The 12,600-nt window shown below is 41.7% G+C and overlaps 1 protein-coding gene across 11 annotated transcripts in view; it reads left to right on the top strand.

The window, feature by feature from the left end:
- kirrel3b (kirre like nephrin family adhesion molecule 3b) overlaps window positions 1-12,600 on the top strand; it is a 140,594-nt gene that overhangs the window by 114,396 nt on the left and 13,598 nt on the right. For all 11 annotated transcript variants that reach the window (XM_068318234.1, XM_068318230.1, XM_068318229.1 and 8 more), the window contains exons 6-9: window positions 1,941-2,046; window positions 7,657-7,805; window positions 7,914-8,041; window positions 8,476-8,602. In XM_068318234.1, coding sequence (XP_068174335.1) covers window positions 1,941-2,046; window positions 7,657-7,805; window positions 7,914-8,041; window positions 8,476-8,602 — 510 coding nt within the window. The remainder of the gene's footprint in view (window positions 1-1,940; window positions 2,047-7,656; window positions 7,806-7,913; window positions 8,042-8,475; window positions 8,603-12,600) is intronic.

Raw genomic sequence — 12,600 nt, 5'->3', positions numbered from 1 at the left:
AAACATGTTCGTAACGCAATCAGATTAGGTCATACGCGCTCTTCTGCTCATTACTTGGAGACTGGTTGGGTTACTAGTTCCCTCAGCCATCCACAGTCCACAGTGTTGTTGTTTTCGTAACTCACCTGGGGAGACACGGTACAGGTGGAACGTGTGGATTTGAAGGTGGTGGATTGGTTGGTGGGTACGGGCAGGCGGCGGCGGGGCAACTGTCTGGGAGGAAAATAAGTCGGCTGATGGGTAATACGGTGTGTATGTGTGAGTAGGAAGAAATATGGCACCTGAACCAACCACCCCCCCCCCACACACACACACACACACACACACACACACCCTCCACACACATACACACACACACACACACCCCTCCTCTCTCTGGGGCTTTGTGGCAGCTGAGCCAGCCCAGAGCATCTGCACAGCCACAGGGTAAAAAGCAGTTTTCCTATACTTCATGCCCACACACGCACACACACACACACACACACACACACGCACACACACACATACACATGTGCGCGCACACAGAATGACTTCACTGTATCCAGTGTTGTTTGGCTTCATTACAGCCGTGTTTTCATGCTTCTTTTATTCTGTGTGGATCTCCACGCTCACCACTGTTTTTCATCCACGTCCAAAACACAGACCCTTGTTACCACATTAGCATTATGGAATAAGCATCGCTACACCTTTGAAACACAGAATCAGATCTGTCCCCCCTGTGACTAATCTACGATGCCCACGACGCTTTAATAGTTGCACATCACTGTGGACTCAGTTTGTGGAAGCAGGGTGTCAGAAAGCATCTACTCTGGCATGATAATTTGCGGTGCAGGTGTTTGTTTTTTTTATACCTATACATGAGAAAACACTACAGCAGTTTATAATGCATGCATAATTAACATGAGATTAACATTAAAATGAGAAAATAAAATGTGCACATGTGGCTCAATTTGCTGGACAGACTTAATTTCCTTGAACGCTAACTCTTAACCGCATGAATTGTATTAATAGGCATCTTTTTTATTTAATCCTTTTTATCATCATCAGATCTGGTTTAATTTTTACTGTTACCTGCATGTGAAGCTTTCACCATAAATAGTGCCTTCCTTTTTTTAGAAAACCCTGACAAACATCTTCACCTACTTGAAATTCACTCTCTGAGCCGGCGTGGTAAATACTTGTTTGTTTCACACGGCTGGGATTGATATGGAAATGAACATGTATCTTCAAAACGAATCCCACCTTTGTCAATTAGGATAAATTAAGTTGTTTAATAAATTTGCATAAGTCGTATACTTGTTATTCTAAGAACTGTTGTACTAATTGCGCTATGTCGCTGAGGTTGTTCATTGTTTTAATTGCTACGGATTGCGAGTGCTGACTATTCGCTGTTTTCAAATAACTATTTGCAGAAAGCCATTATTAAGTCAAGTTTCCTTTGATTTGTTAAAATACGCAATCATGGTACTAATGAACACATGGGAGTAAAAATAGCATACTCTCTCCCACACCTGTGAAACACTTTACAGTGTTTTTCAGCAATCGGGCCCAGACCCCAGGTGGGTGGCAGGAACGTAACAAATAGGACATCATATTGCTCAGGAGGAACTGCCTATTATTGGGGAAGAAAATACCAGCACAAGCTGTGAAGAGTTGTCGCCACTGTTTTTGCCAATGTATTGTAAGATAATCTGGAAATAAAGATGTCTACCTTGTGATTTTAAATAGAGCCTGAGGTACTGTGAACAAAATAGAGCCAATAAAAATACCGTATCAGTGTCTGATCACTTGAAATCATTTCATTTGGAAATTGCAGTTGCTCTTGAATGAAAATGATTTATTTCTGACTCTTCTTCAACCACACAGAGTTCACAACAGGATGCTTGATGATGATGCCGCCTTTGTAATTTAATGTATCTGTGTCTGTATCTTTTCTTTAGATCTACCACTTGTCAACCTTTCGGTGGAGCCTCAGCCTGTCCTCGAGGGCAACCTCGTGAAATTTCACTGCTCTGCAAAGGCCAACCCTCCGGTCACACTCTACAGGTGAGATCAGAAAAAGATGGGTTGCTATGGAAGCGTGCAAAAACAGTTGTACTGGCTTGCGATGTGAAAGATCCAGTGATTTGAAACATAATAAAATCCGGGCTTGATTGACTTCACATTATGTACAGTACTGGTATATGGCACATTTTCACAGGAACTCAATTTAACATTTCAGTACTGACAGAGTTAATTGTTAACAGAGGCTGTGACTCCATTAGATCTGCCCACACTTAAAAGCCAAGAATAGGAAGAACAATGGAACACCTACAGGCTGAAAAACAGTATCGGAAATACAGATGAAAGCTCATATGGGAAATCACAGGTTGCAGCAAACTGACTCTGAAGACTAAAACATCATGCAAAACTTTTTTTTAAAAAAATAATCCTGATTCCATTTGATGGTATAACATATGGTGTAACATGTTGACAAATCACCACAGAAAAAGATAAGAAGAAAGTAAAGGTCCTTCTGTTGTCAAAGGAATGGAATGACTTCGAGAATGTTGTTTGCATTCTTTTAAACATAGATAAACCCATCACATTTATTTATTGCTCCATCAACATGTTTTTATGACATTTTGGAGGGCATTTTTCAATGTAGTGGTTATTGTATGAGAGAAAAAAAATCATTTTAAGTGTAAATTGTTGCAGCAGAAGGTATGGAAGATGTAAAAAGACTGCAATACCTTTCTTGATTGCACAACAAAATTATTTTGTCATTTTCATTGTACATTAATAGTCGTTTAGCTGTCAATATCCTGCTACCACGAGCACTTTATATGTACAAACTCTTTAAGTACATTTTTTGTATGTTTCCTGGTCGCTCTATTTCTAATTCTATTTCTACATAGGTTAAAGTCAAGCAAAGTTTTATTTTTATGGCAAACTGTAATTTCCTGCATTAAACCCATTATTTCTGTACTAAAAATGATTGAACAAAAACTGCAAAATCATTAAGCTTGCACACAAATCCTTTGTACTGAAATATCGTAGTAAAACGATTTAATAATGGTTCATTTAAAATATACAAAACTGTCCAATTCCTTGATTGGAATCATGATTTGATGAACAAAACAACTTTACAATCCCACTGAAAATACTGTTTTTGGATTAAAAAGAATTTAGCAGTTATCTTGCAGAGCAAAGAATGCAAATAAAAGATGATCAAATAAAAAGCAATATAGTAGACAAAACAGCAACGCAAACCAACATCTCATTAAAGAGCCGTTTTGCAAACCCTTAATATATAATTATTCAACATTATGCAAAGATGCATTTTCTCTCTCATTAAAACCTTATCAATAAGCCGTTCCTCTGCTTCACTTGTTAGAATCAATTTAGCATTTTTAATTGTGACGAAACAACAAAATGAGCATTAATAATTCTCATTAAAGCTCGCACTGGGCGCTGAGAGACGCAATACTAAAGTAATTTGTCAAGAGATAGTTTTCTGCGTGGGCGGCTTTAAAAAGCCAGTAAAAATAAACGGAATGAAATCAATAGCAAAGGGAATTGGCCAGCTCTGAATCTTGTGATGGTATGGGGGGAAATGAAATGGATGTACAACACACTCAAAGGTGGCAAAACAGAGATGTTGCTTCTTTTTTTTTTTTTTGATGGATTCTGCCCTTTTAAAAAAGAAAAGCAGGGAGGGGAGGGCGGCGATACAGTGGAAAACAAGGTTTGTATTTGATTGTGTAGGTGCACAGCATAGACAGGATGTCTATTGCACGAGAAAAGGGATTTTTACCTCTATTGTTATGAGACTGGATCAATGCTAGAATCAAAGTTCTCTCCGGGGTATCAAGGGGTGGGGGGTGTGCAGTGGCTGTTTGGATGACTTTTTTTTTTCTTTTAGCTTAAAAGATTGCAGCAGGCGGAAAAAAAGAAAAGGTTGGAGGTTGACTTTTCCCTTTATATAATTTATTTCTCTAATTTCTTTCTCCCCTCTCTCCCCATTTTCTGTCTGGCTCCCCTGTCATTGATAAAAATCCACTGTAGGATTAAATAATATCCACACCGTCTAATAACTTTTGATACTTCAAGGTTATACGCTCCACCGGTTCTCCAGTTTCATCGTCTTCCATTTAGATTTATCTGCAATTTATACAAGTGCTTCAGAACTCCCGTGCATCATTGGAGTTCAGGACATGGTAGACGAGGGATTTTGGGGCCTCATAATGCTTGCCTGAGAGATTTGAACCATGGATGGCTCCCTCCCCTACCAATTCTCTCTCTAGAGAGCAATATCACAGATAGCAGGAATCTGGTCAAGCAGTGTGGGGCAATTTTTCAGTGCTAATACACTCTGTCTACCCCAGATCAGATACAGCACAAGGACGGAGTAGTTCTTAGACAGATGGCCTCTTTTCTATCCTCAAGAGACACATCCATTCTCAATGTGCACTGCACCACTTTGCTTTACTCCAACTCAGTGGACACTCGAGACGCAGAGCCAAGATAGCGGGGGCCACCAGTTAAAGCCAATGCACTTTTTCGCTGGCTACAATCCCTTGTGATCGACAAGCCGATTCAATAAATGAAAATGGAAATACGCCAAATTTATTGGTTAAAGAGGAAAGGGAATCATGGGTTGGGGATGACTAGGTATAGAGGCGGTGTTGGAAAGTGAAAATGAAAAGTGGTGCTGCCGGTATGGATGATGTAAAGGTGACGGACGGGCGTGTGATTTTGTTGGGCGGCACTCAGGGAATCAGCTCTCTCTCTCTCTCTGAGAAGGAAAGACAAGTGGGTCGGAACATCTTTATTGGTGTTTATAATAGCAGACGGGCTAACTGGCATAGAGCGTAATCACTCAACCGCATTCTGCCGAGGACACAGAGGGTTTTGATCAGATCCAAATAAGAACCCAACGGAGAGGAGGGAAAGAATAACAAACAAAAGCAAATCAGGTCCCTCGTCTGCACGCACAACCATGCACGGCGACGACACAACAACCGCCTTAAAGGCACTGCAGCAAATAACATCCCAACCCTCTTTCGCACTTAGATTTTCAGTGTTGTTGTTATGACAGGATTGCTTGTGCGTCTTTTGACTGACATCACAATCACCACAAATCCCTTCTTTCAAAACCTTAGAGGTTAGCTTAGTTGATGCTGTCCACTTTGCACAATGGTTGCTATTTTTCCAATCGCTTTCGTATGTGTACATTAGATGAAGCGACAAAGAGCTAAATGTGAGACTTCTAATGTCACAACATATTGTATAGTGTGTTTTTTTTTTTTTAAATGCACGTCTGTTTGTGGTACCCACACTGTTTACTAATCAACACAAACGTGAAAAGGTGGAAATTACCTGGAGGAGGTGGGAAAATATATAAAAAGTATTTATTAAGCACAGAAATTTTAGCAAGAAGAAGAAAAAATGTATTGTGACTCAGAAAAACTCAAAAGTCATGGTTTGTTTAGATTATTTTAACCTTCATCTAGACTTTTTTTCACATTTAATGGCAATCGCTCCCAATAATTTTGCTTAATAATGCTGTTGTATCTGTGGACCTAGTTGATGTGTCACTGTTTTATTAACAGCAAATACAAAACTTTTCCTCCTCCTCTGTTTAACAGTAAACTGAAAAACACACAAACGCTTCTTGTAGTATACAGGATTCACCACCTTTATCTGAATCAAATCTCTGAATGGGATGCGGCCGTGTAAAGAGTAAGCTTGTGTTTGCCCTTCTAGCCTCCCAAAGGGAATGCAGGTGTTTGTGTTACCCTGAGCCAGCGATGTTTAAACATGAGTCTTGGACAAGACCCAGCACCTTGACAAAGCTCCCATGCTCCCTGAGGATGACGTATTCGGTACCTCCGTCCCTCAGATGGCTCCTGAACCGGGCAGCCACGACCTCCACCCTGACAATTGTTCAACTTTTAGATCGTGAGCCGGTGAAGATGGAAGGAATGAAACATCTGTACACTCGCATCATCTTTTCTTACCGTTACCACATTCTACAGATGTGGATCGTTGACGTCCCTGTCGTACTGTAATTCCACAGATCTTAATCACATCCCATGATCTTCATCAATGTACGAAGTGCATTTTTGCTCCTGTGCACTCCTTCTCTATTTGCGATGTGATCGAAAGCTCAAAGCAGAAAACCCTTATCAAACGGTTATTTTCTCAGCTGCTGCTTTCCAGAAGAAGCAACGGGGGTCAGGGATCATCTTTACTGTTGTTGTGATCAGCGTTGTCATAGTTGTCATTGTCCTCATTACTGCCCTTGCTGTGGTAACCGTACTCATTCAAATTAATACCGTACCATCCTCATTATCATTTTCTCTGTCATCATAGGAGCCGCAATGAAAACATCCCATAATGATATCCACCTTTAGAGGCAAAATTCTGTGTCATCATCATTAATACGCCGCCTTTCGCATTCTTTGAATCTTTTAATACGTACCTGATTTCCTGTGCTAATATGCTGAGGATGTGATGTTTAGAGAAAGAAAGTATGAGACTTTGCAGAAATAAAGTGTGTTCATTCTGTCCCAAACTTATTGGGTTCGCATCTGTTCGTATTTGCTGACACACACATACTGTATGAGTATTATTACTATTGGATCAGACAGGCCAAAAATACCTGTCTGCCCTACTTTCAACTTTTTTTTTTTTTGGAAACGCAGGTGTGTCCTGGCCACAAAACTGCAAACAAAAAACAAAAAAAACATCTATTGGCGCACAAAAATCCCACGAAGCCCAATTAGAATCCTGCTTCACTTCACTTACTGATTGGATGAGGTAATCTGTTCTCATTTAAATGATAGCGTTTCAGTCAAACGCAGGCCCCGGCTTAGTCATGGAAAACAAATGGGTTCCCCAATCCTGTGAAAACTGCTCTCGGTACTGGCAGGAATATGAAATGGAAACAGGATGGCGGTTTCTGTTTTTGTTTTCATTTGCCGTATCAGCATGAGGCCACGTCTCTATTGTGGGAGATGCTTTAGATGCATAATGCATCGCCTGTCCCGCCACGCCGTCCAAAAAATAAATAAAAAATTCCCAAAGAGACCCCGACACATCCACAGACGCCTTTTTCTTCACTTTCATAAATGGGCCTCGTCTGTTGTGGCAGCAAAACGCCACAACGGAGTGATTCGCCGCAGCTCGTGACATCCCCCAAAAAAATCTCACCTATACATGTGTCGGTAGTGCTGTCACGGGGGGGGCTATCAATCACCAAACACCAACAGATGTTCTTTATGTGATATGGCGTCAATTTATTAACATCAGCTGTTGTGCGTAATACAGTATGTGTCAACCAATGTCTTCATGTGTGGAGAAGAAGCCATTTATCATTCTGTGAATTGTTTTTCTTCGCTGGCACTCGGTGCTGCACTCCGCCTACCGTAATAAGGAACGTGCTGTCTGCTCCAAGTCGCCAGGGAGCTTGTCACAGCATGGAGGGCTGCCACAAAAATATGCTGAAGCCAGCATTGAGAATCTGCCCCAGATTGATGATTTATTCACACAAAAGAATGCTATTGACACAAGGAGGTGTGGAAACTTGCCGTGATACTTCTCCCTTCGATTTTTTTTATCCATTTTCTTACAAACCCTTCCTTCCTCTGCTGGTTCTCATCCTCTCACCAGGTGGGCCAAAGGAGGGAGTATCATCAAGGAGGTCTCCGGAGACACTTATGAGGTGATCGTGGACCACTCCTTCTTCACGGAACCCGTGTCTTGCGAGGTCACCAACCCTCTCGGCAGCACCAACGTCAGCCGCAACGTTGACGTCTACTGTGAGTGCGCGCTTTTTCGATGGTGCAAGTGAAATAACTTTACGATGTTATGAAAAACTTCCCCGCAGATCATTCTCCAGGATGGTTAACAATCTTTTATTTCCGCAGTTGGTCCACGAATGGCTGCAGAGCCTCAGTCTTTGCAGGTGGACCTCGGATCCGACGCCGTGTTTAACTGCGCCTGGACCGGAAATCCATCTCTTACCATCGTGTGGATGAAAAGAGGATCTGGAGTGGTGAGTGCGCACAAATCAACAGGCTACACCCCTCGGTCAGTGGGTTACAAAAAGTGTTTTTCACCAACAGATAAATGTCAAATAATCATATTTTAGTCCATATTACAGTCCTGGCCTCCAGGTGACCTGCCCTTACATGACATCCATCGATTTGATGCAGAATTCATTCACATTCCACTCATTCATTTCCTTTTTTGTCAACATTAAAGGCCACAGCCAAATCTTTTTTTTTTTTCTCCACTGAGCTCAGACCTCAGATTCAGAGTTGAATAATTGAGTAAAGCTGCCCTTTAAGGTTTAAAACGGTCCACGTGCCCCTACAACCCCCACCCCCACACACCCCTATTGTGCACATTGCCATTGCCGTCATCACATTTCATGATCTTTGACTCCTTCTTTTTTTGTTGTTGTTGTTGTTGTTGTTTTTGTTGCAGGTTCTCAGCAACGAGAACCTCCTGACGCTGAAAACCGTGAGACAGGAAGACGCTGGAAAATATGTTTGCCGTGCTGTTGTCCCACGTGTGGGAGCGGGAGAGAAGGAGGTTTCACTCACTGTCAACGGTGAGCTTTACTATTTACACTCCGTGTCTGACATACCAATGCACCCCCCACCCCCCCTACCCCCGGATCAAAACTTCCTGCAAACCCACAAGGTTGTTGTATGAAAGCGTTGCGATCTTGGAGGGGGTCAGTGGTGACAAAAAGGAAAGCAATTTGTCACAGAAGTCAAAATTCCGCTTCCTGCCTTTACAAAAGCTTTCCTTTTTTGGAGATTATAGCGGATTCTCGCGGGCGCGGTTAATTCCACGTGACAGGTATAGAAACAAATTACGAGCACTGACACGCAAACACAGGATGTACCACACATCGTGCCCATGCAAATGAATTTTTTTGACATAGGTAATCTATGATAAAAACAGAGCTGTTTGATTCTCTGTGATCACGGTTGAACCCCTTTTAGATATAAAAAGCAGTAAACATGCACTCGGTGTTTTCAAGATATTGTTGCTTCCTATCAAAAGCAGGTGATATGTACTTAAATGCTAATTCTGTTTCGGCGAGTGACTCACAGAGAAGCTGCCTTTTCTGAAGCGCTGACTGACTAATGAATACCCGCCTTGGTGGGAGACCTGGCAACTCTCAAACAAATGACTTCATTATCAGTACTTGATATTCCGGGTGCATGCTCCGGTGTGACAGAGTTGTGGAATTTACACGTCTCTTATTTTCCCCGTGTCCATCGGAAAGAATCCGGAGTCCAAGGAAATGAAGGAGGGGGGGGGGGGCAAGAGGAGGTTTTAAGACGCCGGAGAGATTTTGTTGAGTTCATGCTGCCTACTGTGTATCAATACACATTTCCAAAGCTAACAAAAGAGTTTGCCTGTAAGCAACGCTGCTGCTGATTTAGAGATGAAGATACATCAAGTAGCAAACACTGTGTGTGAGGGTCTATGTGTAAAGATCTTCCTTTCGAACCCCCCCCCCCCCCCCAACACTAGCTTTGCATATCAGACAGAGAGAGGGATACCAGTATTCCCTCCAGCGCCAGATCAGAACCATTCCTTTCTATGAAATGAAATGAGCCCCTCCTCCTCCTTCTCAACCAGGAATTCAGTTGGAATCAAAGCAAAAGCATAAGAGGAAGAAAAAAAAATTCATGATTAATTCTATTGTCTTCTATTCTGTTGATAGCAAACCGATGCTGGCATCCTCTCTGCAGCCTTAATGTGTAAACAGAATCCTTAATATCCAACCAGTTCACTTTGATGCATCTCTTTCCCGCTCGTGTAACTATTTGAGATTGCGCCGCTTTCGAAAATGATGCCACGAGAGAGAGAAAGAGAGAGAGAGAGAAGATGGATTGTTTCAATAAAGATTATAACACATAAACAATTCTGAGCACAGTGGGAAACATACAACAAAGCTGAAATGGCATGTTTATTTAGTCTCTGCAGTCTTCATTCAGGCGAGGTCTGGATGTCTTCTCTTCGTTTTTATTTTTGTGTATATCCTCCTCCTCTCTTCCTTTTGGCATCTTGCGTCTCTCCGCCTGAATTTGTATTTGACATTCAAAATCCTCTTTCTTTTTTTTTTTTTATTAACGCCTCTGAATAATTGAAATTCATCTTCCTTTTTTTTTTTCTCGTTCCTCTCCTTCCTCTCCTCCGTCTTCTTCATCTTCTTCTTCTCTAATACACGCGAGGTCATTTCGTAGCTGGTCTTCCTGATTGTCAAAAGTTGTGAAAGTGCAAATGCTGTGGATGATGTGGTAGAGTGCTTTGAGGAGGGGAGGGTAGGGGTGTCGGGGGGAGGGGGGCAACATGTCCTATGCCACCTTCTGACTACAGATGAACGCAAGCGCTCCTCACCTATCCAAGGCGAAAATCACTCACCGCCAGCAGTGGTCCATTGATTCTGACAAGATAATTAACGAAACAGATGAGCGAGCTTTTGTGGGGGGCAACCACCGTGCGGATAATACTTGTGCACATGTAGACCAGCCGGAATACATTGACGCCCCCCTCAAAAAACAGAAATGACACATTCATCTGCAGCATTCCGATTCCTTCATGCGATCATTTAAATTACACATGTTGGTAATTTGTCACTCCTTCTGCCATCATGTGTCATCAGCTCCCACTGTGACATGAGGATTCCTGCTTTTCCCTTGGGGAAAGGAGGTAATTTAATTATAATCAAACAGCTAGCAGGGGGAGGCAGTTTGTGTTTAAATCACTAATGGATATGTATTGCTTTACTCCAGTCAAACATTTTCAGAATGGTAAGCTCCGCGGCATTTCATATGCGGCCATCAAGTGGCTACATGCGTGATGAGGCGCCGTGTACATCCATGCATGGGATTATTTATATAGTATGCCATATTTATGCATGATTTTTATTTATTTTTTTCCGCAGGCATGCAGAAGAAGGTTGGAATGGAGAGAAGTTATCTGGCGTGCTTGAAAGGGTTTAGTTTGTGTATAACCATAGAGTCATGCAATGCACATTAATTAATGTATCCACACGTGTGAGTGTGTCTGTGCAGCCATTTGTTTATATGTGTGTGTGTGTGTGTGTGTGTTTTGGGGAAAAGCTGTATGTATAACGGCACAAGCACAGGACTCGGGCAGCCTAGTGGGGGAGGGGGCCCATTACCACAGTAAGGGAGAAGAAGGGCCAGAGAATCGCACAATATCCCACAGAGCACTGGGTATAGGTCCTTTTTTTTTTTTTTTTTTTTTACCACCATTCCTCATTCCAGACGGCCTTCATGTGTCCAGTTAATTAGCATTCCAGCCTCCTTTTAAATGGAAATAAAATTCACTAAGAAAAGTGCAAATTAATGAAGGAGAAAAACTGCATTAACGATACAGAACATTTTATCTGTTCAGCTGCATTCAGGAACCGTCAGATGGGATCCGCGAGACTTGAAATTAACTTCTTGTTGCGTGGAGCTGTGTTTAAAATGTGGAAAAAATAAACCTGATTTGTTTCCTGTTTTAAAAAAAAAAGAGTGTGAGAAGATCCAAAACCTTTACCATTGTTGTACAGATCAATGTCTAAATCAGTGTTTGTAAGAAGACGTAGAGAGCACAAAACACCGATTGAAATGATTGAGGCGACGACGGTACATTTCTGAGACAGCGTATCTGTTTCAAGTAACCCATACACAAAGCATCCAAAAAAACAGCAGTATCGTTCAAATCCATCGTTATTTATGTTTGCTGTTCAAATCTCAAATGCTGAAGACTGTTTCCAAAGCCTGACATAAAGCCGCATTCCCAGAACTCCTTGAAAAATCTGGAACATTGCATAAAAAAGCTAATTGTGGCTGGAGAATAAGATGATGAGTGTTTTTCGCCCCGTGCCATCTGTCCTGAGTTATGGCTGTAAATGTATTTCAGCGTGAAGCGAAGACATCGGGGCTCTCGCTGCGAGAGGAGAGGGAGACAGGCAGAAAGAACATTCTGGTCCCAGATGTTTAGACGGCCGTCAAAGCCTTCAGTATATTTTACAGAGCATGTTTCTGTAGAGATTAAATACGATGAGTAAATGACCAATTAAAATTGATGAAGTTTTTTTTATTCTTTTTTTGTAATTACTGCTTCACATCACATTAATTGAATATTTTGTAGATGAAATAAAACTGCAGAATAATTACCTTAATATTTGCTATAGGCTGGAGATAACAAGCTAGTTATTAGTAAAGCAGTCACTCTCACTAACCCCGTTCTTAATGATTGCACTCATGCTATCGGAGTTTTGACTATATTTACATCTTTACAACTATAACACTGTCAATATTGTTTTCGATCTCCACGTCTAATTAAAGGGCTAACATTAAGAATTGATCTCGGCCGACAGCTTCGTCGCACATGATTTCCTCATCGCGGATGGATACTGGTGACCAGATAGGTAGAGGTAATCTCAGTTTGGGAAGGAGGTGTAAACCCTGGCCTTTACACACATCCATGTTGGTGTTGTTTAATCAGATTTCTGCTCCAGCGTTCACACCTCCTCAAATGAAGGAGCAAAACATTACTCCCAACATTTTGATT

This window comes from Antennarius striatus, chromosome 6 (assembly GCF_040054535.1).
Source record: "Antennarius striatus isolate MH-2024 chromosome 6, ASM4005453v1, whole genome shotgun sequence".
Lineage (NCBI taxonomy): Eukaryota > Metazoa > Chordata > Actinopteri > Lophiiformes > Antennariidae > Antennarius > Antennarius striatus.
Note: the sequence above shows the minus strand (reverse complement) of the source record. Positions and strands in the feature narration are given on the sequence as shown.